Here is a 27446-nt window from a genome sequence, read left to right as displayed (position 1 = left end):
ATTAAGTGATTTGCCCAGGGTTACAAAGTTAGGAAGTATCTGAGGCCAGATTTGAATTCAGGAAGATTCCATCCTGATTCCAGCCCAAGGCTCTCTGTTCTGTGCCACCTAGCTGCCCCACCCTGTGATGTAGGAAATATATAATCCCACTGAAAATTTGTATTTCATCCTGAGAGAGAAGCTAAGAGCCTATAGGCCCCACACACCCTTCTGGAATTAAAGGCATTCAGTGTTCTATATGTAATGTTTGAATCCATTCTACCATGAACCTTTGGGGCATTCATTTTTAGATAGGGTGACAAATAATAGTTTATTGAAGGAATCACCTCATCAACACCAACAGAATTCTGCTGAGCTGCAACAATCCAGGAAGAAGTAGAAACTGCTCCCTGAAAAACTGGAGTTGGAGTAGTATTAGAGTACAGTGGTGACCAGACTTGTTCAATCACTCCTCTTTGCTCCCTTCCCTTTCCTACTAACCTGTTGTCTCAGTAGGTTTTCTTTTTTGTTCTGGGAGATTTCATCAAAGGATCTGCAATTCTGTCTTTAAAAAAGAAGCACTGAGGGCAGCTGGGTGGTGCAGTGGACAAAGCACTGGCCCTGGATTCAGGAGTACCTGAGTTCAAATTTGGCCTCAGACACTTGATACTTACTAGCTGTGTGACCTTGGGCAAGTCACTTAACCCCCATTGCCCCACACAAAAAAAAAGAAGCACTGGGCCCTTCTTTCTTCTTTCTAATTTCTTCCTCTTCCTCCTCCTCCTCCTCCTCCTCCTTCTTCTTCTTAAGGTTAAGTGACTTGTCCAGGGTCACACAGCTAGTAAGTGTCAAATGTCTGAGCCTGGGTTTGAACTCAGGTCCTCCTGAATCCAGGGCTAGTGCTTTATCACTGCCCCACCTCCCATTTCTTCTTCAGAACTGCATTTCCAATAAGAAATGCAGACCATTAAAGCATGAGATTAACACAATTTGTAGAGATAAAGTAAAAGTCCTCTTATCTTTATTTTAAATGTTTACTTTGTCTTCATAAATTGTGTTAACCCCAGGCCTTTACTCCTCTCAGCCTTATCACCAGAGTCCTGGCCCTTTCTTTTTGGCATGTTTTCTGCCCATGCTTCTGTTCCCTTCATGTGGTTGCTCAGCCTCCCCTTCTCCAGCTGTGTTTTTCATGTCTTCTATGGGTCTGATAGGATCTAGGTTCCTCTTGAAGTCTAACCTTGGCCAAGACTGACCAAATTGACTTTCAGAGGTCACCCAGATGACAAGGCCACCCTATGGTACCATTCATTCAAGGTGCTTGGTCACACCTTGAAAAGGGAACACTTCCATTACTATTTTTTACAGTTATAGTTTTACAGGTGAGTTGACATCTCACCTATCAGTCCCTTAGTGCTTAGGTCTTGGGCTTTCGAGAACCACTCCTTTACACCTGCATCATTCAACTGGGTTGAGATGCCATGTAAAATGGCCAACCAGTCAGGGAACACCATCTGGTCCCTGGCATTTTCCCCAACAGTTGCTTCATCACTACCCCTCCTCCCCTACCCCCATATACTCTAGGCAGACAAAACTGGACCTTCCAGAGACCATTCTCCAAGGAAAGTCAAACATGGGGCACATACCGTTGGTTTCCTGCTATAGAAGGTGAGGCTTGCCAGAAGGAAGAGTTACTTGACATAATTTTCTTAGTTATGATTGGGTGAGATCATTCAGAGAAGAACAAAAAAAAAAGAACAAAGTACTGGACACTGAGGACTCCCTGCTCAAGGGGACCAAGGGAGCCTTCAGTTGGCCTGATGGGAAGAAGAGAGAGGTCATCTGTCTTCCTGGGTTTTCCAAGGCTGTGACAGAGAATTTGCTTAAGCTTGTCAAACCTGATGACAACTACCCACTTCTGGTGATTGGTATGGAAATAAATGATCTGAGTAGAAGGACCCTTCAAGTATTTCTTAGGCTTATGAAACTGAAGGGCTTGGACTTATGAGTGACATTGTCATCTCTACTGCTAGTCAAAGTCAGGGACTTCAAAAGAGAGAGGTAGATTTAGGATGTAAACAGACTTTTAAGAGGATGGCATTTCAGAATGGGATTTAGATTTGTGGGCCACAGTTGATATTCTAGGAATGATGCACTTCTAGAACTCATGATGGAAAATGTTCTCCACATCTAGAAAAAAGAACAGGATTCTGAATGCAGATTGAACCAGACTGTTTCTACTTCTTGGTGGTTGTTGTTTTTCTTTTTGAGGTTTTCCCCTCATGTTCTGGTTCTTCTTTCACAAGATGACTACAGAAATATGTTTAATATGATTGTACATATATAATCTATATCAGATTGCTTTCTGTTTTGGGGAGGGAAGGGAGGGAAGGAGAAAAATTTGGAACTAAAAATCTTGTGAAAACAAATGTTGGAAACTATCTTTGCATCTAACTGGAAAATAATAAAATACTTTTATGATAAAAATCAATAAAATTTGCAGTGTCCCCCCAAAAGGAAAGATGAGCTTCTGTCTGGGGACACAGTTCACCTAACAAGAAGCAGCAAAAATATATATTAACCTGAGTTGTTGTGAGCTAGGTGAAGAGATTTTTAAATTGAAAATGGAGGCTTGAGAGAGAAAATTGCCCACCAAGGTCTAATGAGTCAGATAGCATGGAGAATAGAAGGTATAGCAGAGGAAGAAGAATATCAGTAAGAGATCCAGGATTTTCCAGGAGGGAATATCAGTGCTGAGAAGCAGCAAAAAAACCAACCAACCAACCATCCGTTTAAGCTCAGGTGCCTCTGAATAAAGGCACTAAATACATTACACACAAATCAGTGAAGGTGGTGGCTTAGATTCCAGACTACTCCCTCATCCTCATCCAAATTTGGAAATATGTGCCTTAGGCTTGCTCAAAGTCTGGAAGAGAGAGACACAGAGAGAGACAGAGACACAGAGAGACAGAGACAGAGATACAGAGAGATACAGAGACACAGAGAGATAGAGACAGAGACAGAGACAGACAGACAGACACACACACACAGAATCACTTTTTCCACCTGTGAGTTAACTATGCATGGCTATGTACTCTGGAGGATGAAGGGGATCACACTGAGATGGAATTCAATGGCCACCAACTCAACCCCCTGACCTTCCAGATCCTACCAGAATTTCTCCTTCTTAAAATGGGTGGGCCCAGGCCCCTGGCTATGTGATGAACACTACTATTCATACACATTCAATGATCCGAGAATCACCAACTACAATCCTTTTGGTAAATTGGAAGGCTATTGGGCCTGATCATTTTCCCTGCCCTCCCCTGTGCTCCCCAGATGCCCAGACAATGTTATCTGCTCTGTCACTACATCCTAAGGCACAAAGGGCTTTGCATCTGAACTCTCCTATAGAGTCTATGTCATATGTTCGATTGTAAGTTCCTTGAAGGCAGAGATAGCGTCCCTTGTCTCTTTGTGTGCCCATTCCTTAGCATGGCCTTCGTGATACTGTGTCTCTAGAGGAAAATGGAGCACACCAGTTCAACTACTAGATATTGGGTCTATATGATCAAAATTTGGAAACATTTGAATGACTGACTAGTTTCCTTCTTCTTCAGGTTATTTGGCCACACATAGACATGGACTTGGTCTTCTTCTTTGTTCTGTCTAGATCAAGCACCTGAACTCTTCCCTAGGAAAATAGTGACCTAAGTTGCTTCTGGGGCAAAGTTGTTGGGTAGAGACAGTCTCCACATACAGAAAGGGAAATTTTCCAAATGAAGTCAAGCAAAACTCTTCTTTAGAGGACCACCTCCCACTCCCTTTTCCCGGAATTCCAACAGCTTGAATTTAAGCAGAAGTTGGACCCCTCTGTCACAGACAATATGCTGCAATGGATAGAGAACTGTTGTGGGCAACAGGAAGATCTGGGTTCAAATCCAATTCCAAAAGGGCCACACAGGAACGTCTCAAGTTACTGTGTAGGCCTGAGCAGGCTGCTTGACCTCTTTGTGCCTTAGTTTCCTAATCTATAAAAAGGGGATCATAATACTTGCAGCACTTGTCTCAAAGGGTTGATCCAATGAATGTGAAGCACTTTGGAAACCTCACAGTGTTTTATCAATAAGTGTTAGGGATACCAAGACCATGAAGATTCATTTTCTAGGAGCTGATATCCTGGGATCTGGTAGGCCATAGAGAGATTTCAGGGGCTCTGTGAATTTGGATGGGAAAAACATCATGATAAGTCTTTCAATGTACTTGATTTCCTTTTTAATGTCTTTTTGTAAATTAAAAAACAGCATTCCCATAAGGGGGTCTGTAAACTTCACCAGACTACAAGTGGGGTCAATGGCATCCCTCCAAAATGTTGAAATCATCTCATCTAGGGGTGTGCCACGTTTACAAAATAGTGTGTGTGTTCAGAAAAGAATTCTAGAAGGAGCTAGCATCCAAGGTGAGTCTTGAAGGAAGCAAGAGCTCCCAAGACATAGAAAGGCAGAAGGTATGAAGGAAAATTTGTACAGAGGTCTGGCAATGGAGAGTAGTCAGTTTTCCTGGAACCTTGAGTCAAGAGGAATAATGAACACAAAGGAAGCTTGGAGAAGTCATCTGGAATTCAGCTGTGAAGGACTTTTCCTTCCAAGTTGAGTCTGTAGTTTACCTTAGTAGCAATAGGGACTTAATGAAAAAGCTTCATGTGCTCAGACCTAGGCTTTAAGGGATATTAGTTTGGCAGCTGTGTGAATAATGTGAAGAAGAGGTTGCAGAGGTTAGAATCTTATCATATGTGTCCCATCTTCCCACAATCCACTGAAACCCCTCCCCCCAAACTCTCTTAGGACAGGTGAGTTTTCATCTTTGTATGCCCAGCACCTAGCTCTATGCTTTGAGTTCAGGAGGGATTTAATAAATCTTTACTGAATGGATGAATGGATGGATAGATGCGTATTACAAAAGACACATCCCTTAACTAATGAGATGATATAAATCACTCTTTACCAACCATCTCAGTAGCTGGTCCAAATCGCCCATGATCACTTTCATGGAGACATAAATAAGAGCTGACATTGTATGAGCATCCTCTCATTTCATCCCGGCCACACCAGGTAGGGTAAGCATGACAGGAATTTTATCCCCATGTTATAAACAAGGAAACTGAGACTCCGAAGGTTAAGTGCCTTGCCCATGGTCACATAGCTAGGAAGAAGCCCTACCCAGGGCTTTCTTTCTGACCCTAAGCCCAGAGTTCTGGGCTGAAAAGGACCAGATTTATTATTGACACAACTGCATAGAAAAGACCTTATTGGTTAAAATATAAGAAATAAAACCTTTCCTCATTTTGCTGCTGACGTGTGTGTGTGTGTGTGTGTGTGTGTGTGTGTGTGAAGTCTGTACACACTCTGAAACTCTTCAAAGTGTGCTTCACATCCTCAGACTGAGGCTAATTAATCTCTACCATTTGAAGTTGGCCTCCCTTAACTCCTCTTCATTACTGAAGGCAACTGAGTTGAATTATGTGTTCTCTTTTGACGTGTTTACAAAGCCATCCTCCACATTGAGCGGCCTCTAAATAATCCCTCAGAATTAGAACATGCCATGCAGTGTTTTCATCACACAGCTGCTCAAACGTCCAGCTGGCCACAGATGATCCCTCCTGATGAGGGGTCTTCTCTCTTTTTAATAAAAGAATAGAAACTGAGAGATCAAAGGCCTGGCAATGGTTTGTGAATTCTGGTTAAATGTCAGCAATGGCCCTTGGGCGTCTCAAACCTTATTGACATTTCCTAAGCCAAGAGCTTCCAGGAGGCTTTGGAGGCTACATTGAAGCAGGTGGGAGTGAGCACCAGAGCACTGGAAGGAATGCTAGACCTTCCTCCATCCTGCTCATCTGAAACAAAGCCTGTTGGCCAGACAGCTGGGCTAGGTGAGGGCTGGGCTCTCCTGATGATCCACTGGACACTTGTCAAGCCCTCTGCCTTCACACTCCAGATGGAGGGTAGGTCAGGGCAGGATGACAAGGACACAGCACAGGAGCCATTTTTCTAGACGCTTGGGGCCTTCTCCTTGGAATGTCTGAAAAGTTATACACCTCTAAATTACTTAGCCTCAGAGGCTGGTGTGAGGAGTCCTGGGGTGGTTTGGAAGCTTTGGAGAGGGGATATTTCACATGTAAATTGAATAAATAAATGTCAACTTGCCCGTCCCCGTGACTTTACTCAGGACTTGGTGGACACAATCTGACCCCACTGTGGCATTTGTTTTCCTTGCCAGACAGATGTTTTACATCAAAGTGTCTTTGAGTTGATCCACACAGAAGACCAACCAGAATTCAGGCGCAATCTTTGCTGGAGGCTGCCATCAACTCCCAAAGCTGAGAGCGATCAGGCCTGCTCCGGTAGGTACAAGGACGTCTGCACTAATTCCGGCATGTTGTTTTCTCTGGAGGTCATTTGTCTATTGGGTTGGGATCCATGAGGCACTTAAATATCATTCCCTCATAGACGTCTAGAGCTGGAAGGGACTTGAGGGTCATTTATTCCAGCCCCCTCATTTTATGCATGTCTCCCTTCTGATATTACCCTCAACTTACCCTGTCTGTATCTTCCCCATTAGACTGTGTGCTCCATAAGGGCAGGGACTCTCTTGTCTTTCTTTGTTTCCCTAGTGTTTATCACAGTGCCAAGTGCACAGTATGTGCTTATTGACTGACACAGACACTGGTTATTTCTGTCACTGCTTGAATGTCTGTTTCTTAAAAGGCCAATGAAAAGATAAATCCAGCATGGATCTATATGTAGGTAGGTAGATAGATAGATAGATAGATAGATAGATAGATAGATAGATAGATAGATAGATAGATAGATAGGTAGGTAGGTAGGTAGTGTGAGAAACCCCATTTTAAAATTTCTGGGACACAGTATTGGAGAAGTATCAAAGGCCTTTATTTGTACATTCACGCACGAATGGGCCAACTCCCTAATGGAAATGGCAGTGATCCTGGGACTTGGGACCCTTTTATTACAATATGGCCAAAGGGGCAGCCCTCTAAACTCCTCCCCCATGTGACCAACCCTGGGTCTCTCTCATCATGTGATCCTAATTGCTGGGGAGGGGGAGGAAAGGAGACATTAGTAAGCACCCTTCTCCCAGCTGAAATTCACCTCCCTGACATTCCCCAGACAACTTCAATCATCTTTTGAGGGGGGCCTATATTTTTCTCACACATAGATAGATAGATGGATAGATAGATGGATGGATGGATGGATGGATGGATAGATAGATAGATAGATAGATAGATAGATAGATAGATAGATAGATAGATAGATAGATAGATAGATAGATAGATAGATAGATGATTTAATCTTTCTAAGGATCTGTAAGGTTTACCAAGTATTCTGCCTACATTCTCTTACTTTCTTCCCAGAATAACCCAGTGAGTGAAGTGTTATGATCTCTGCTTCCTTTGATTCCCCACTGGATCCCTGATCTCCTCAATCATGGCAGGCCTTCCCATGGGGCTGATCCCAGATTAGGAGGCATTGGGCCATTGAGGAAAGCACTGGATTTGGGCTCTGGTTCATCTCTAAGCTTTGCCACTTAGTGTCTGTGAGATGATGGCCAAATCATTTCACCTCCATGGGCCCCAGTCTCTTTATTGGTACCTCTTTGCTGAAATGATGATCTGCTGGTGAAAGAAATGATACAGTCTAATCCAATAAGCATTTACTAAGTGCATGCTGTGTGTACATAATTGTGCTTGGCCCCAAGGACCCAGAGGTAAACCAAAATCAGTCTCTGCCCCTAACTAGCTTATATTTTCCTCCTGCTTTGAAACACAACATGAGTATTTTAAGTAATAATTTGGGGAAGAGAAAGAACCAACAACTAGTATCATCAGGAAAGCCTTCCTACAGGAAGATGATGGTGGCTTGGTGATGGTAGAAGTAAGAATGGAAAATATTCCTTGCACAGGGGAACAGTGGGTGCAAAGGCATAGAGGTAGGAGATCAAATGACAAGGTTACAGACCATAAAAGGGGCCAATTTGGCTTGAATGTAGACTGTGTGTGAACTCCTGTTATGTGTAATGATCCTGAAAAAGGTATGTTAGAGGAAGCTTGTGAAAACATCATTATGCCAAGCTGAAACATTTCTAGTTTATCATAGAAGCAACAGGGAGCCAAAGATGGCTCTTGAGCAGGGTAATGACATAATCAGACTTGTGCATTAAAAGAATGATTTTGGCAGCTGTGAGTAGGACAGATTTGGAAAGGGAGAAACTAGAGGTGTAGAACAACGCACCTTGTGCTATGTTCACTGGTTAAAAATATACTCAGCATTTTATACTCACCAGCCTTAGATACATGGATGGCTATGACTGAGAGGACATTAGTGTTGGAAAGGAGTGCAGAGGTCATTTTATCCAACTATCTCCTCACCGGTGCTGAGTCATGGAGCTGAGCCTGAGAAGGAGTCTGGAGCTTATTAGGGAGGGGTGTGTGTGTGCGTGTGTGTGTGTGTGTGTGTGTGAGATATGTATATGTATGTATGGAGGTGGGGAACCACAGAATCCACAATTTCATTCCCCAGTCTTTGTCAAAAGGATAATATGGTGCCACATTTAAAGCAGCCCCGTGTCCTCTGAGGTTTGGCATCTCAGTGACATCCTTCAGTCTCCCAAGGGAAAAATCCCACTGGAAATATCATGGGCTAGTATAGGAATGGTGGGGATGTAGGGTCTGGTAGAACCCCCTGAGCCAGGACCTGGAGCCTCCCTGGTAAAGTCCTGCCCCTGCTGCCTGTTTCCATATCTATCCTATGCTAAGAGGACCAGCTCAAAGTTAAAAAAGGGAACAAAAAGACCAAGAGCTGTTGGTTATGTCCAGTATCAGAGAGCCGATGCCCCAGATTTCCTGTTTCTAATTGGTCTGGCCTGTTCTTTTGGTGTTGTAGAAACACAGCCTGAGCTCACATCCCCAGTCTGCTTCCAATTACTTACTTGCTTGAGAGTGATCCAGTGAATCTGGTCTTTCATGTTTAAATTAGCAGTGCACCGTTTGTTTGTGTTTGTGGTGGTGTATGGTGTATATGGTGGGGCCTGCTTAAATCCCACAAGGATCAGTCTGGTGTGTGTCTATCCTCCACTGAGGCAGATGATCAGATCTTGGGTCTAGAAGTCAAAGTGGCTGTTTAGTTCAATTCCTACCTGAACAAGCATTTTCTCCCAAATCCTAAGTCAATAATCATTTATCAATTGCATATTGTACTAGGCATGGTACTAAGTGGACACAAATAGCAACAAACAAAAAGACAGTACCTGCCCTGGAGGAGTTTACACACTCAATAAGAGGTCATCTGAGCTTTTCTTGAAGATAAACAATCTGTGAGCAATTCTTCCTTCCTTCCTCCTCCCCTCCCCTCCCCTCCCCTCCCCTCCCCTCTCCTCCCCTCCCCTCTCCTCTCCTCTCCTCCCCTCCCCTCCCCTCCCCTCTCCTCCCCTCCCCTCCCCTCCCCTCCCCTCCCCTCCCCTCCCCTCCCCTCCCCTCTCCTCCCCTCTCCTCTCTTCTCCTCTCCTCTCCTCCCCTCCCCTCTCCTCTCCTCCCCTCCCCTCTCCTCTCCTCTCCTCTCCTCTCCTCTCCTCTCCTCTTCTCTTCTCTTCTCTCTCTCTCTCTCTCTCTCTCTCTCTCTCTCTCTCTCTCTCTCTCTCTCTCTCTCTCTCTCTCTCCCCCTCTCCCATCTCCCTCCCTCTTTCCCTTCTTCCTTCCTTTCTGCCTTCCCTCTTCTTCTCCCTCCCTCAGTTCTCTCTGTCCACATAGGGAATCATGCCCTTACATCTGGGTGCTCTTCCCAAAGGAATACAAATTTTGATGGCTGAAACCTTACAAGCTATCTTGGGTTTTACAGGCTAGGTTTCTTTTTTAAGGACCAGGCCTTAAAACCAAATAGACCGGGGCAGCTAGATAGCACAGTGGATAAAGCACTGGCCCTGGATTCAGGAGGACCTGAGTTCAAATCCGGCCTCAGACACTTGACACTTACTAGCTGTGTGACCCTGGGCAAGTCACTTAACCCCCATTGCCCTGCAAAACAAACAAACAAAAAAAACCAAAACAAAACCAAATAGACCCCGGTCCAAGCCTCACTTGGTCTTTGTTTGGGCTCCAATGGCTCAGAGTGGGAGTAAATAGCAATTGTTTCTGTTTTGGCCAGAAACCCTGAGGCTCTTCCTCTCCCAGATGGATTTTTTTGACTAGGTAAAAAAGGCCTTTGCCTCTTTTCTTACCTAGACTTAATCAGGGAATGGGTGTTGCCTTATACAAAGTGAGACCTGGCAAACACCTTAGCTTGAAAAGGCCAAGGTTTCCCACTGCAAGGTCTCCAGTCATCCTGACCAATGCCTTGCTTCTGGACACAGATGGCTCTGGAGAGGAGAGTGAGGCTGGTGACTTTGCACAGTCCTGCCTCACTTCAATCCAATTCACTTCTAAGACATGTACATATTGGTCCTTTCTCTCTTTGATTTCCTCCTAGTTCTAGATCTTGTCAGGCAAACTGCTTCATAGCCACATCTCCCCAATTTTGAACTTATGATGTCAATCTCTGGAACCCAGCATAAGATTTTACATTAATTCCTATTAAAATTAATTTCAATAGATTGAGCCCAATCCTGTGGTCTGTCAAGATCTTTTTGAATTCGGAGTCTGTCACCTAAGGTGTTAGCTGTCCCTCCTTTTCAGTTTTGTGTTATTGGCTTCTACCTTTACCCAAGTCCCTCATAAGGGTTTCACATCAGAGGTCCTGGCATAGATTCCCTGGGGCACTCCACTAGAGACCTCATTTCATCACTGGCGATCTTGTCCATGTTGTTCCATGAACCTCCATAGAGAATCCTGCCAATACGTGGAGGGCTCCTTCCTGGTCCCGTGTGGTCTTGGGGAGCTGGTAGTGCCTCTTCTGTCTTGCATTCCTAATCATTCATTTCATACCTTAACAGTCCACCAACATTTCTGATTCTAACTGTCCTTACTGATGTGAAGCTTTTCAAGTTCCACTTATCTTGCTGCAGCCCATTTAATTGGTCCAAGCAGCTGCCCTTTCCCTTTTGGAAGGCTGGCATTTTCATTCTTTTAAGGCCACACCATGCATGATGGACAGATGAGGCAGGGCATTCTCCTATTTATTTGTTTATTTTAAGTTTTGAGTTCCAAATTCTATCCCTCTCTCATTCCCTCCTTCTCTCCCCCGTCTTGAGGTGGCAAGCAACCAGATATAGGTTATACATGAGCAATTATGTAAAACATGACCATGTTAGTCATTTTATACCAAAAAACTCAAGTAAAAAAAAAAGAAAGCACAAAAGAACATGCTTCAGTTTGTGCTCAATCAACACCAATCCTTTCTCTGGAGGTGGATAGTATGGCCATCATGAGTCCTCTGGGATTGTCTTGGATCATTGTATTGCTGAGAGTACTTAAGTCATTCACAATTGCTCATAGAACAATACTGCTGTCACTGTGCACAATGTTCTCCTGGTTCTGCTCACTTTACTATACAGCAGTTCATATGAGATTTTCCAGGTTTTTCTGAAATCATCCTGATTGTCATTTCTTATAGCACAATAATATTCCATTACAATCATATACCATAGCTTGTTTAGTTATTCCCCAATTGATGGATGTTCCTTTGATTTTCAATTCTTAGCCACCACAAAGAGTTGCTATAAATATTTTTGTACAATTTTTTTTCCTTTTCTCTTTTTCACAATTACTATTGTTAACCATTTCCCTACATCCTATTCCCTCCCCATGATATTTACTCTATTATCTATCTTCTTCACCCCATCTCTCCTCAAAAGGGATTTGCTTCTGACTGCTCTCTCCCCCAACCTGCCCTCCCTTCTTTCACCCCTCCCTCCTTATCCCCTTCCCCATCTACTTTACTGCAGGGTTAGACAGACTACTCCTCCCAATTGAGTGTGTATGTTAATCCCTCCTTGAACCAACTCTGATGAGAGTAAGGTCTTTGAGTCAATTCTGATGAGTGTAAGGCTCATTAGAGGTACTGCATTCTCAAAAAGGCAAGGTTATGGGAACTTGTAGTCACAAGCTGCCCAGGGTCACAGAAGGTGCCATGCAGGTGTCCAAACCTTAGCACCTCTCACTGCTGGTCTTGTGCAATAGTCTCCTACCTGGGAGACTCTCTCCATTCAACCAAAAGCATCTTCCTAAAAGGCAGGTCTGACCATGGCCCCCCTTAATAAATAAACTGTGGTGGCTCTCTACCACCTGCAGGTTCAAAGGCAAACTCTGTTTGAAACTTCAAGTCCTTCACAATCTGGCCCCTGCCTATGCAATTTCATACTTCCCCCTTTTAAGCTCTCTGCAGTAGAAACAAAGAGGACCTCCTGGATCATTCCTTACTCATTCCCCTCTAGCTCTAGCATTTGCACAGGTCCCTCACATTCCCCATACTTGGCATTCCCTCCCTCCTCACCTCTGCCTATTAGAATTCTGAACTTCCATTAAACCCTCCCTTGCACATGGGTCCTTCCTGGACCCCTAAGTGACATGCTCTGTACCCTACCTGGAAATGACTTTGTACAACATTGTATTTACTTTTCTGTGACATGTTCATTGATTGGGTAGGGGTATCTCTTAGTAGAATGTAAACTCCTTGAGGTCAGGGACTGTTGATCTTGTTTTTGTATTCCCAGAACCTAGCACAGTGACTGGCCCATAGTAGGTGCTTAATAAATTCTTGTGGATTGATTGGCTAGGGCATCTCCTCCCCACCTCCAACAGCAGAATATAAATGCATCAAGGGCAAGATTAGGGCTTAATAAGTGCTTAATAAATATTAACATGGCTCTTCACTACCCTGATTATTCATGATAGGATGCTGTCCAGCTTATCAACATCCTTCCTAAGGTGGGCTGCCCAGAACTGAACTCAATACTATGGATGTGGCTGATTTGGTCTCACTCCTGAAGCATTAGTCCTTAGCTCAGTATCTGGATGCAGTAGGTGATTAATAAATATTTGTGAATCGGTTGCTTCGTTGCCCACAGTGTGGGGAGCTTCATATGCAGTGACCTCTGTTGTATCATTCACGTTGTACATACCAAGGTGACAGGTGTGAACTCACGTTCCATTTCTTTTTCACAGAGAAAAAGAGTTCCATCCTCTCACCTACTACAAGCAGGTCATTCCTAACTTACACATGGCTGGGGATTGGGGGAGGAGCTGTATGGCCTTGGGCCAGTCACTGGACCTTGCTGGGCCATGTTGTGTTCATTTTGGTTGGAGATGGCCATGTTGACTCTAGGGTCATTCCTATTCCTGTGCCATCCAGGTGAAACAAGCTCCAGCCCATCTGATAGCAGTGACCGACTGGAGGAGCTCCCCCCAGAGAACTCAGCAGTTCTAGAACGGAACTTTGTCTGCCGGTTCCGTTGCCTGCTTGATAACTCATCAGGGTTCCGGGTGAGTCACAGCCCTGATGGGATCAGTTATCTAGACTGCTCCATTGGGAAAGTGTTTATTCCTAAAGCTTGATGCAAATGGAATAGAAGGAAGAGAATCCTGGGGTATTGGCAAAGGTGTCCATGCCCCACTTTTGCTAGCTTGGCTCAGTAGTTGCACCCTTTTCCGGACATTTTCCTTTGGTCCCGGAGTCATAAAAAAATGATCTGCTCTCTCCAGACCAAAGGATTGAGGGCTAGAAGGGACCTTAGAGGGCATTTCCTTGTATCCCCTCATTTTACAGAGGAGGAAATGGAGGTCTGACAGGGGAAGGGACTAGGGGTCATAGCACCAAAAGGGATCTTTGAGGCCATCAGAATATGCAGTTAGTGCTTTGAGGATGGCAAAGCACTTTACATTTGCTACCTCCTTTGAGCCGAGAAAGAAACTCTGGCAGGTAGAGGTTATTATTATCCCCGTTATACATGTAAGAAAACTAAGGCTGAGAAAGTTTAGATGACCTGCCCAGGGTCACACAGCTGGTAAGTGTCAGACATCAGATTTGAATTCAGGTCTTCCTGATTCCAACTCACACACTCTATCCACTGAACCATCTAGCAGCTTCATTGGAAGGAGGAGGAAACTGAGACTAAGAGTGGTTAAGTGACTTGTCCAAGGTCACTCAGGTTTTGTATTGTGAATCCAGGGCCCTTTCTACTGAACTACCCTGTTTTGATGTCTTCTGTCAAATAGATCTTCTGTTTACTATGCTTAGGAAATATTCAGTCATTTGGAAAGGAGATGCTTTGGATAATGTGAAGGGAAAAAGGTGTACCCCATGAAAAACATCTTCGTGGGTTTAATCTGGAGTCCTTTTAGCCTACCTAAGAAGCCTTCTTGGTCTCCCATAATGCCTTGATCCTTGAAGTCCCCTGTAATGCTGCTGATGATACCTGGGGGTGTCCTGATGAAGGTGGTGTTTTGTAAAGCTGCTCATAAAAGTGTGCTAAGCAGGACAATTGTGTTACTACCTTTTAAATTTTAATATAGGTTTAAAATTAAAGAGACTCTATGGAATTAATTCCCTATATAATCCTCTTTGTATATTGGGAAATTTGCAAAGGATTGTTGAGCTCATGATGAAAAGGAAAATTTTAAATAAAGTGAAAAATAAATGTCTGAAAAATGAGGTATTAGGGCCCAGGATGCATTGGAACCACGTAACCTGCCTTGCCACACCTATAACATAGAGAGGTCAGGTGTTACCTAGAAATAAACAGAAATTTCAATTAGGCCTGAGGGATCAAACCCTGCCTGGATGTGAACTTTTCTAACTGACCCTCTCTAAGCTGTTGTGTGATACAAACTCCCCCAAAAACAAAGGGCTTGAGGACTTCATTGCCTCCAGGCTGAAAACTGCAAATTGTTGGAACAGACAGGGTGTGGCCGATTGAATTGTGAAGAGAATTCAAAGTCCACTGGGGGTGGTATGTGGGCTACTTAGAGAGCCACACATCAGTGGATTCTTAGTTATTTTAGTAAACATTTCTCAGTTACTTTTTCATCTGGTTCTAGCTGCCCTCGGAGTTTGTAGTCTGTTTGCTGCCCTTCTGTCCTATGGGACCATGTAGGGAAGAGATGGGAAAGTCCTGAGGAGGGTTGAGCTCTGCTCCTTATTCCATAGGGAGGATGGAGTAGGGGCAATGAGGGTTGGTCAGCCACCTGTGCCCTACCCAGAGCCACCCACACCCACTGCTAGTACATGTAATGTGAGCATGAACATGTCATGGGATGAGTCTCTCTTGTTAGCTGGTGATCCTAAGCCCCATGTCAAACAGAATGGAGAAAGCAGGCATGAACGCAACCTTGGGTTGATTCATTCAAAGGTGATCATTTCAGGAACCGATCCAAGCAGATAATTACATATCCCATATATTTGAATATATTACATCATATTATAATTGATCATGTGATTCAATGCCAGCTTGTGTTCTATTATGTCATGTCATAGATCTTATATAAAATCAGTACAGTATGTTACAGGATACAATGTCCCATGTAACATACGATGTATACATTCTAATAGTCATGTGTAACTGTAAGCACACATCCATTGAAACCAGAACTCTTTCTTTGAAGGCTTTAAGCCTTCAAGGCCGACTGAAACCCCTCCATGGGCAGAACCACCGAACCAAGAATGGTTCTCCGGCACCTCCTCAGCTGGCTCTCTTTGCTGTCTCCACTCCTCTGCAGCCTCCCTCCATTCTGGAGATCAGAACAAAAACACTGACCTTCCGGACCAAGCACAAGTTGGATTTCACCCCTGTCGCCTGTGATGCCAAGTAAGCAGTAGCAGGGGGCTGGCAGGAGCCAACCCATATGGCCTTCTTTGATGCTTCATTGGGTGGGCAGGTGACCCTGTGTGTCTGAAGGCTGACCTGACCAAGCTTTATGGGCCTAAGGATAGGGGGCTGTTCTCTCCAACCCATCTGTAAAATGGGAGTGATAAGTTCCACCCTTTGAAAAGAGGAAGATACTTTCCTTGTTAGCCATAACGAGAAATGTGGGGTGATGTTGGCTTGTGCCACCACCTCCACTGTCCTTTTTCTTTCCAGAGGAAAGCTCGTGCTGGGATACACGGAAGCAGAGCTGCGCATGCGTGGGACCGGCTATCAGTTTATCCATGCTGCTGACATGCTCTACTGCGCTGAGAACCACATCCGTAGTAAGATTTGAGGTCCCCTTTCCTGTCCCCTGCTCCACACTGCCCCTGGACACTCTATGTAGCCCAAAGTAACCTAACTCTATTGGTTTATCATGCTCTAAAAGGTGAACAATTCTCGAGAAGTCAGAGATGATGCCTCCAGCCATCATCTGATTACTATTGTATGTAGTGATGTGATGGGAGCCAACTGACGGGCAGGCAGTGACATGGGGAGTGGCTCCTCACTATTTTCTAGCACTGCCCATGCCTTTGGTAAACAATGGGCCTGAACCTAGTGGCAGCTTCCTCTTTATAGAGGTATCAGTTTCTGGTATTTGGAGAATATCAATGAGAGTGGCACAAGATGATCAGGCATGGATGGCCTGTGGTTTATAGATCATCAGTGGAAGGAAATCACAAATAATCCATTGGGGTATTGAATTTATTAAGTCACAAAATTGGAGGGCCTCAGAGCTGAAAGGGACCCCAGGGGCATCTCATCCAAAGATGAGATGAATCCGTTTCTTAAGAATTCTGGTTCTGGGGCAGGGCAGCTAGGTGGCGCAGTAGATAAAGCACCGGCCCTGGATTCAGGAGGACCTGAGTTCAAAGCCAGCCTCAGATACTTGACACTTACTAGCTGTGTGACCCTGGGCAAGTCACTTAGCCTTCATTGCCCTGAAAAAAAAATTTTGAGAATTCTCATTCTCACCCAGAGCTCAACTACAACATTTCTGAAGAACTGGCGTCCAGCTTCTTCTTGAAGACAAACTGGGTTGAGGGACTTGCCTGGGATCCCACGGCTGGTAAGCATCTGAGGCTGTGTTTAAATTTAGGTCTTTGTGAGTCCAGGCCCAAGACTCTACCCGCTGCATTACCTAGTTGCCTTTGGCACATAGTAGGTGCTTAATAAATGCTTGACAATTAACCAATTGGTGAGAAGAAAGGAGGAAAAGATCTTTGTACCTGCCAGTGACTTCAAGATTGAGCTTATGCCCTAGACGAGGTAATTTACCTCACAGGCATGGCCAGAACATAAAAACACCCAAATTTGGAAATTTAGAATTGTCTTCAGGCCTTCTATTGCCTCTGCAAGGGACAGTGACCTCAGCCGAAGTTTGTGTCCCACTACGAAGTCCGCAGTCTACACCCTGCTCCCCAGCAGGAGCTGAGAAAGTGCTGGAGATCCCAGACATTAGGGAATCAGAGGGAATATTTGGTGGCCTTCCCTGACTGCCTGGCCTGAGCCCCCAAATCACTGTGCACTTATTTTGTGTGTCTACTGTATCATTTAAGAAAGGCAATGTAGGAGCAGTGGATAGAAAACAGGCCCGAGTCAGGAAGACCAGAGTTCAGGTCCAGCCTCTGGTCCCTACTGGCTGTGGGCCCCTGGGCAAGCTTTACCTCTTTCTGGGCCTCAGTCTTCTCCTCTGTAGAATGGAGCTTGGTAGAATGGAGCTTGGTTGAGATCTCTTTCAGCTGTGGATCTGAGATGCTATCTATGATTGCTCACTTCCTTCCAAAGCTGCAGATGGGGATGGACACAATGTCCTGTGCAGTCCTGAATTATCTGTTGCTGCTCAATCAGTGCAAGAGAAGGAGCTGCTGGGGTCAGTGGGCCATCTGTACCTGGAAGGTGCATTGAGGGAATGAGCCTCTGGCTTGAAAGTCACACATACAGATCCTCAGTTGCTAAAGCACATGTTGCTCTACCTCTTTGGCCTTTGCTTCGTCATCTATTAAATGGGGATAATACCACTTGCCCAAATTACTAGACAAAGTACTTGCAATGTCAGATGAGAAGCAGAAGAAGGAGATGCAGATGTTTAGCCTAGAGAAGAGAAGATTCAGGGTTCATCTTGAGAGCTGGCCTCAAGGGGCTGTCACTTAGAAGGTGGGATAGTATGTTCTGCTTGTCCCCCAGAGACAGAACCAGGAACAACTGGTGGAAGTTGCAAAGAGGCAAGTTTAGGTTTGAGATCAGAAAAACAAAACCAAACCTTTCCAACAATGAGGCACTGGGCAAGGCACCAGGGGTACAAGGACAAGAAAGAAATAATCCCTGCTTTCAGGGAGCTTACATTCTACTTTCTTGGCTGTAAAATGAAGTATCATGTGATTTTTTCCAATTAAAAAAACAAGCAACCAAGACGATCATTCAAAAGTGTTTATTAAGAGCCATTTAATTCAAGTCAACAGATATTTATTAAGCCTCTATTCTGTCTGCCTCCTAAGGGGCAAACATGATACAGAGAGCAAAATAAATCACATGCATAAAGGCTTCAGTGAGAAAATGAAAACACATATTTTGGAATCAAAGGACCTGTGTTCAAATCATGTCTTTTCCACTTACTTTCTGTGTGGCTTTGGGCAAATTGCAACCTCTAGGCCCTTATTTTCCTCATATGGAAAAGGAATGAAGTTGGCTACCTGATCCCTAAGATCCCTTCCAGCTCTAGATGTAGGAACTTTAAATAAAATGGAGGAAATGATAGCATTAAAGGTTAAAGGGCAACGCAACATGCCTCTACTTGACATTAGGGTAGCTGGGTTCCAATTCTGATTGTGATACTTAGTTGTCCAATCATGAGCCAATGACTTGTCCTCTCTAAGATTGAGTTTCCTCATCTGTAAAAAGGATACTGATGTCCATGGTGCCTCTCTCACAGACTTGTCATCAGATGTCTGGAAAGTGCTTTGCAAACTTTAGGTTTCTAAAGACGCATCAGAGAGTCTTATTAATCATAACCCATTCATATGTTTCCTAGTGATGAGAACAGGGGAAAGTGGCCTGACAGTATTTCGTCTTCTGACCAAAGAAAATCGTTGGCGATGGGTCCAGTCTAATGCCAGGCTCGTCTACAGAAATGGCAAACCTGATTACATCATTGCCACCCAAAGGCCTCTTGTGTGAGTACAGAGCTTCCCTTGCAGGTGTGAATTTCCTTCTTAGATGCCCAGGCAGCTAAGAGGGGAAGGTGGCCCAGGATTGATTAGCCATTAGCCAGTCAACATTGCCAAATGCCAAGAGATAAAGCCATTCTCTTGATACAAACTAAGAGCTCCATTCAGGGAAAGTGCATTTTTATTGTATTTCTTAAAATGTTGGTATTTCCTTCTCTGCAGGGATGAAGAAGGAGGAGAGCACCTTCAGAAAAGGTCCCTCCACCATCCCTTTACCTTTGCTACTGGGGAAGCACTTTTGTACCACGCCACCCACCCAGATCCTGGTTTTCCTGACCCTTTCCAAACTAAAGGAAAAGTTCCTAAATTCAGAAAGTCTCCCAAAGGAGAAAGGAGCCAGCTAGATCTCCCAGCTCCTAATTCACTTCGTGGGGCCATGATGCAACAAGATGCGGCCATCTATGTGTCACATGCAGCAGTGACGCCAGAACTTAGCTTCAGCACTGACATCCTTGGTCAGATTGGAGAGCCCTTTGTGGCTCAGGTAACAGGAGACATCCTGGCTGGGACTTCAAGGGTGATTTCCTCTGAGCATCAGCATAAGGAATTGGTTGATTTGAATCAAGGAGCTGCCCTCCTAGCTACCCTGGATTCCCTTTCTCTGGACTGTGATGAGACTTGTTCCAACAATGAGCTCTTGGGTGCTTTAGAAAACCTGGGGCTTAATGCTGAGGAGCTGGAGCTCCTGCTGCTAGATGAGTGGAGGGTGAGGGGAGGAGAGAAGCCAGGCCCTAGCCCATCTCTGAATGAGATGCTAACAAACAGGGAGATCTTGTCCCATGTTCATGGTTCCCTCTTGAACAAAAATGAGAATGAACAAGTTGGGGATCCTCTGGCTTCCTTGAGAACTCACTCTTTGTCAAGCCCAAGCCAAGAACCCGAAGTCAACAATTCCCATATGGCCCATCAATATCCACTTCATATACCACAAGAACCACAACCCAACCAGCTAGCCCAAATACTGTGCCTTCCAAATACAATGCAACACCGTGGTGTAAGCCAGAAGCAGCCAAGTCATCTTCCTTGGAAGCCTGGCCCATCCCAGCCTGAGACATATGAAAGGCCTAACCAGAACAGTCGTGAGCCATGGAGGCATCTGTCAGTAACATCTCAGCATCTTTCTGCTCTGTTCACACAGTCACCTACAGAGATTGAGCAACAGTGTACACAGTGGCCACCATCTAATAGTTCAGGCCTTCTGAGCCCATCCTTCCTCCATCAATCCTTAGAAAATCCTTACCAGCCCAAACAAAGTCAGCAGCAGCTGGAAAAGCATTTGGGGTCACAGCATGGAGGACACCAACCTATATTTCAGCATCAGCTTCATGTTCAACCACAACAACTCCGTGGCCATACATCATCAGAATCAGGGAGCCTTTTACAGCCTCATACTGACCTGAACTTAGTTATGAACAGGAGTCAGAGCTGTGATTCACCCAGTCAACAAATTCTGGGTGACAACTTATGGCCTAACCATGTCTCCAGGAATCAGGACCCAACTCAAACAAAGCTTCTGAGCCAGGCAGGAAACAGTACTGGACCACAGGTCTACTCAAGAAATGTTCAACGAGAGTCCAGAAAGTCCCAGACCCGGATCAATCAAAATAGATTAGACAGTGTGGACACTGGCAAAAGTCATGGGACTGGAGCTGAGATGGTGCCTGGCCAAAGATCCTTACTCCCTTGCACATGTCACCCCATCCCTTTAAAACCTTCTGCATCCATTTCTTCTGAGACCATGTTTCCATTTCAGAATTTCACTTCAGACCATTTTGTTAATGGAGAGGGATGCCAGGAGACACTGGTGAGTTCTCAATAGATCTGGGCATGGCATTTATGACAGGATGCCACTCAGAAAGGAAAATTCTCATTAGCTACTTTTCATTTTAGCTGAAAATATGGTATGTCCATGCAATGTGTTTGTATAGGTGGACTGGTCTTTTCCAGTCATGTAGCAGCTAATTATAAGTACAAGTACAGTAATTTATTGTCTCATACAAGACACAGTATATGTTGTGCTATGTGTGTTATAACAATCTAGTTGATAGAAAGGGCTAATAATGCCGCTGATACTAGGGAAAAACTCATTGTGAAAGCTGAAGGATCAGCTTTTTTTTTTTTTTTTTTTTGTGAGGCAATTGGGGTTAAGTGACTTGCCCAGGGTCACACGGCTAGTAAGTGTCAAGTGTCTGAGGCCAGATTTGAACTCAGGTACTCCTGAATCCAGGGCTGGTGTTTTATCCACTGCACCACCTAGCTGCCCCTAAGGATCAACTTTTTAAGATATCTCAAACAGGATGAGATTCAAAAGGATTAGGTTGCATTTGGGGGGAAAGAGACTTCATTATGGAATTGAGGATGACTAACCTAGAGAAGATATGACTCATAGGATATATTAACCAGCCTCAAGTACTTGAGTGACTTTGATATGGAAGAGATCAGATTTCTTCTCCTTGAGATCAGAAGGCAGAACCAAAAGCAATAGGTGGCAGTTGCCAAAAAAGCTAGATTCAGGCTTGATATCAAGGCAAACTCCCTAATATTGAGAACTGTCTCCAAGGGAAACCAGTTGCATTGGGAGCTAGTACATTCTACTTCACTTTAGGTCTTCAGAGAATGGCTGCCAGTGGCCCCTCAGTGGGGATGCTGCAGAGGGATATTAACCCCTGAAGTTCATTTCAGCTCTGAGACCATGGGATACTGTGATTACAGATGCTGAATGACCATTCAATGGAAGGTTGTTAGGTCTACCTGTGTGAATGACTACTGAATGTCAATCTGAAGAATTCCTCCTAACTGTGAGGGACGGGCAAGAATATTGTTACCATGAAGGGGCCAAAGTGCTATTCTTGTCTCCAAAGCTGAATAGCTTCTGTTTACACTTTGATGCACTTATGTCCTTTATTACACTAAGTCAAAGGATCAACTATCCTCAAGTGGATTGTTATATATACTATATATTGTGACCTACAAGTGGGCATCCAGTCATGGCCAAGAGCCTTTCTGTAAAGAGAACACTGCCTCCTGAGGCAGCTCCTTCTCCTTTAGAACGACTCTTATTGTTAGAAACTTGGAACTTCAAGGCTCAAATCTTCCTCCCTCCTAAGCATCTGCTTAGCCTCAGATGCTGAGCAGAACAAGGCCTTAGGGCAGCCCTTCAAATACTTGAAGACTCTGCTAATCTTCCCCCTCCCCCCATGCCCCAAGTCTTCTCTTGTCCAGGCTCCACATGCCCATGTCCTCTTACCAGTCCTTGATGACATGAACTTCAGACCCTTCACCATGCTGGGCACCCTCCTCTAGATGTTCTCTGGCTTGTCAAAGTTCTCCTTATACTATGTCACCTAGAATGGGACACCACATTCCTTTTGATGTTTGACCAGGGCAGGGGATAGCTGTGATAGCACTTCCTGATTATTAGAATTATCAGAGATCCTCTTAACGTAGCCAAAGTACCCATCTTGTTTGCCATGTCATACTGTTGATTCTTATGGAAGCCTCTGTTCCCCAGTCCTTGTCCCTTCTCTAGAGAAATAGATGTGATATCACACACATCAAGGCTCTGGGCTCTGGCAAGACGCATGAAATGAAGTAGCCAGTTTACTCATTCACTCACCAAGCATTTATAGACCATCTATGATGGGAAAGGGATTATACTGGGTCTATGCAACATCATGATTTAGGATAAAAGAGAAATTTCACTGAGACAATGGCAGCAGCAGCTTTAGTAAGGAAATGGAACTATGCAGATGGAATCGGGTCTAGAGATAGTGGGTTAGTATCCAGTATCCAATTAGCCTGGAAAGTTCTTATGGAGAATATTTCACTCCTTCAAATCTTGTCAGATGGGGGATTCTATCAGAGGGGTTTCTCTCTTCAAGACAACAGATACCAAGCCTTGAAGAACTCAGGAGATTATCATAGAATTGCTTTGTGTTATTTCTTACCATACTTCCCTTCTTGGACAAAACTAAATGGTCTCGGGGCAGCTAGATAGCACAGTGGATAGAGCACTGGTCCTGGAGTCAGGAATACCTGAGTTCAAATCCGGCCTCAGACACTTAACACTTAACACTAGCTGTGTGACCCTGGGCAAGTCACTTAACCCCAATTGCCTCACTAAAAAAACAAACCAAAACAAACAAAAAAACAAACAAACAAACAAAACTAAATGGTCTCTTTATTATCCTTTTTCCCAGTCAGAAAATATGTGTGAATTGGCCAACAGATCCTTGGAATCCTGGGAAGACTTCCTCCTGCCCAGTGGACAACCTACTGCCACCACCGAAAGACATTCCTGCCCCAAAGTGTTTCCTCAGTCATCACCTTCCTCCAATGGTGGCTTTTATTTTTGAGTCAAAGATTCAAATTAAGAAAACATGAGCACCTCAAAGCCACATGGTAGGATAAGCCAATATTTAGGTTAAGGAAAAAAAAAAAGAGGTATGCATTTCTCTCTCTGCTCATCTCTTTTCCCTTCATGCCTTTACCGTTAGCCATAGAGCTCTCATGGCTTGAGACATGTGTGAAATGGAGCAAGGTTAAGTGGAAGGATTCCATCTTTACTGCAATGTTCTACACATTTCATCTACTATTTGCTGGAATGGGGATGAGTTATAAGAGAGACATGTTCATAGACTAACCTACCTCTATTCTTGTTCATCAAGCCTGGCACTGGGCTCATATGGTTTATTAGCGTTTCTTAGAAACCTTTACATTCAAGGACGTAGCACCCAAATGTCCTTCTATTTAATATTTCCACAGTCCTAGGCAGAAATCAAAGGATTTAGAGCAAGGAGGGACCTTAGAGGACATCTAATCCAAACCCCATCACTTTATAGGTAGAGAAACTGAGGCTCAGAAAGGCCATAGTCATCAATTTAGAGTTGTGATAACTTACTATATATCACACAATCCATGAGCAGCGTAGCTGGATTAAAATTCAGAGCTTCTGAAGTCAAATCCCATGTTCTTTCTACTGCTGGTGATAACATTTTCTTTTAAAAGATAAGTACATACAAGTGAAAAAGAGAAAGCAGCTGGGGTTGGGCCAAATAACCTCTGAAGGGCCGTGGACCTGAGAGATCCTATGACATGTTTAGACTCAGGTTATTGACTGCTTGTCTCTTTCCAGTTGAGCTGTTCTCTCAAGCTCAGTAAGTGACTGTGTTGGTGGTGCAAACTTCCTTCCAGGCTTTTAGCTAATACAGCTTAAAGCCCTGTTTGGCTGAAGAAGCATAATTACAATCTAGCGTGAGTTAAGGCTGGGAGTAACCCAACTCACCCTGTGAAATGTTTCTGGATTGTACTAAGCTGATCTTTTAGTCTAGTCTACATAGTGTGGTAGATCTGATTTCAGTGGCTTTAAAATGGAGGAAATCAGAGCTTCACTGTGTCCATGGGGTTTGTGCAAGGACGTTGCACTATGGGAGAGACACCATTCTAATGAAATCCTTTTGAAATAAGAGCACATGAATGAGACTCAGAATGGATCTGCCTTCTCCTGCCCTCCATGGCCTGCAGGGAAGCTCCAGGGGGCTTTGGCAATGATTCAGTTACAAATACTAATTGCTCACATTTCTATAGAGAATTAGGGTATGCACAGAACTTTACAATTAATTTTATTTTACATGACTTTGAGGTAGGCGCTATTAGTCCCATTTTACAAATGATGAAACTGAGGTCCAGTAAGATAAAGTAACTGGTGTGCCCAGTATCCTACGCAGAATTTCAGCTGTAGGATTTGAACTGAAGTCCTTCTGACTTTAAGTCCAGCCATTCAACATCACCTTTGTCCAGAGTTTTGAAAACCAGTGTCTTTAAAACACTCAATTTGTTAAAGATGAGATGAAATCCAGCCCTAGGTTAAAAATTCTCCACAACCGTCCTCTCATCTCATTGTATTCTTGTTTCACACTTTGGGATGGATACAGTTTGTAGGTGATGAAACACAGATATCAAATTTCAATAAGTACGCACCTGTAAAAAGGAAAAAAAACCCACCACATCCATTGGGGTTGGGCCAAATGGACTCTGTCAGCTCCCAGGGGCCACAAGAAGGCGGCATCTATTGGGCAAGAAAGGAAATGGAATTGGCCAGAGCATCTTTCCATGATGGGTCCCATTGGAAAGGTAGGTCAGTGCTATGATGAGATGTACCAGATGGAAACTTGGTTCGGAACTAAAACCTTGCCTATATCCTCATGTTCCATGGACCACATTGTAGCCTTTGAAATGGTCTAGCCCCTTTTTTCATTCCTATCAATATTAATCCCCTTCACTGGTTCCAAAGTTAGAATTTGATGGCAGTCATGTTACTGCTGGTAATTGCACTGTGCCATCCACAATGGGCCCATATTGATGGGCTCCCACTTTTAGTCCCCACCAAAAAGTCTCCAAATAAAAGCAGGGGATAAGGATAAGGATGTGAAGAGTTAGGCCTTTCTGTCTGGTATTTTCATTGTCAGACCTGAAAAGAGAAAGAATGAATGAAAGAATGGATGGATGAGCTCTAGTTGGCTACATCTATACCCAGACAAATCTCAAAGGAAATATACGGTGATTGGGTCAAGGTCAAGGCTAAATTGCTGGAAATCTTTTCTTTGATAGATTTTCAAGTTAAGAATAGTGCTTCAGGGGGCAGCTAGATGGCGCAGTGGTTAAGCACCAGCCCTGGATTCAGGAGTACCTGAGTTCAAATCCGGCCTCAGACACTTGACACTTACTAGCTGTGTGACCGTGGGCAAGTCACTTTACCCCCGTTGCCCTGCAAAAAAACCAAACCAACAAGAATAGTGCTTCATTTAATCCAGAAATGCTGATTTATTTCATGGCACTGCATTTAAGGAAGGGTATTAGAGAGTCCAGAAGAGGTTAGCTAGGTTGTGAAGGGCCTCATGAGCCTTATAAGGAACAGTTCAAGGAACTGGCACTATTTAACCTGGAGAAGAAAAGATGCAAAGTGGGGAATGGTATCTGAGGGGCTGCCTTGGAAAACCAGGATTAGGCTTTTTCTACTTGGATCCAGAAGACAAAAATAGGAGAGGGGGATAGAAGATGCAAGGAGACAAATTTAGGCTCAATACACAGAAATACTTCCTAAACAGCTCCTAGCACCTGTAACTATCCCAAAGGGTACTGGACTGTTTTGAGGATCAAATGACTTTCACATTATAGGAAGTCTTCAAGAAAAGTCTGGATGACTATAGCTTAAGCATGTTATACATGAGATTCTTGTTCAGGAATGGGTGGACTAGTTGGCATCTGCGGTCCCTTCCAAATATCATGGAAAATGATCACTGCTTATAATTTAGGGTAAAAATCAGTAAAATTTTACTTTACCCATAGTTAAAAGCCATGGTGTGTAGAAGCATTGACTGAGCAATAGAGAAGTTTCTGAACATAAGCCATTTCTCACTGGTATTTATAGTATGCAGGAAATACATAGCAACGATGGGTTCACAAATCATGCACCATTGTCCTTGGGGGCAGTTGTAGGAATGGGAATGGAAAGATCTTAATGTCATTGGCATCAGATCCTGAGACAGGGTAGGCTTTGTCTTCTGGCTGGTCTTGCACAGGATCTGGGAAAAAGGAAAGCAAAATCCTGGGGTTTTGACGTGACTGTTGAGTGACATTCAAGTGTTGGTTTAGTCTACAATGGAGTTGTTCATGTTAAGGGAAAGAAACTATTGGACCCCTTTCTCCCTGTCACCACAGACTCTGAAACTCTGTGATTTGACCCCCTGAGATGGAATAAGGCTACATTTTAATTGTTTTTTTTTATTGGAAAAAAATAACCAAATAAATGTATGTCTTTAAAATGCCAAAATTGCCTCCTATGATATCACAAAATTGAAATAATGCCTCAAATTTCAGATGTTACAACTGTTCTAGAGTAAAGGCCTTGATGGATATGTATTGTTTCTGGGTTCAGAAGATACTGGATGACTTTTGAATGTGATGTCGGGTCTTAGGTAAAAAGGAAGGAAATTGGTTTGGCTACTTTTACCACTTGCCTTTTAATTTTTGTTGGTGTTTTATAGTACAAGCATCCAATTCCATCTTCACTTTTCCTATAATATGCTTTTAAAAAATGTCTTAAGACTGGGGCTTCACATTAGCTTCCAAAAGTATTATATGATTACTCAAGACTTAGGATACTGTGACTGCAGGTCCCAGTGAGGTACCCTCTGCAGACACAGAACTCTCCCCCATTTATATAGGGGCTGGTAGGTGGCACAGTAGATAGAGCAGTGTCCCTGGAGTCAGTAGGACCTGATTTCAAATCTCACCTCAGACACATTCTAGCAGTGTGACCCTGGGCAAGTCACTTTA

The 27446-nt window shown here is 43.9% G+C and overlaps 1 protein-coding gene across 1 annotated transcript in view; it reads left to right on the top strand.

Moving 5' to 3' along the window:
- The window catches only part of LOC122755554 (aryl hydrocarbon receptor-like), a 68642-nt gene extending 41777 nt beyond the window's left edge, over positions 1 to 26865 (top strand). The window contains exons 6-12 of the mRNA XM_044004153.1: positions 6253 to 6376; positions 13332 to 13462; positions 15581 to 15783; positions 16057 to 16166; positions 18914 to 19055; positions 19272 to 20913; positions 23309 to 26865. Coding sequence (XP_043860088.1) covers positions 6253 to 6376; positions 13332 to 13462; positions 15581 to 15783; positions 16057 to 16166; positions 18914 to 19055; positions 19272 to 20913; positions 23309 to 23464 — 2508 coding nt within the window. The 3' untranslated portion in view covers positions 23465 to 26865. The remainder of the gene's footprint in view (positions 1 to 6252; positions 6377 to 13331; positions 13463 to 15580; positions 15784 to 16056; positions 16167 to 18913; positions 19056 to 19271; positions 20914 to 23308) is intronic.
- Positions 26866 to 27446: the final 581 nt, after the last annotated feature.

Source organism: Dromiciops gliroides, chromosome 4 (genome assembly GCF_019393635.1).
Source record: "Dromiciops gliroides isolate mDroGli1 chromosome 4, mDroGli1.pri, whole genome shotgun sequence".
Lineage (NCBI taxonomy): Eukaryota > Metazoa > Chordata > Mammalia > Microbiotheria > Microbiotheriidae > Dromiciops > Dromiciops gliroides.
This window is presented reverse-complemented; position numbering and strand designations above follow the sequence as displayed.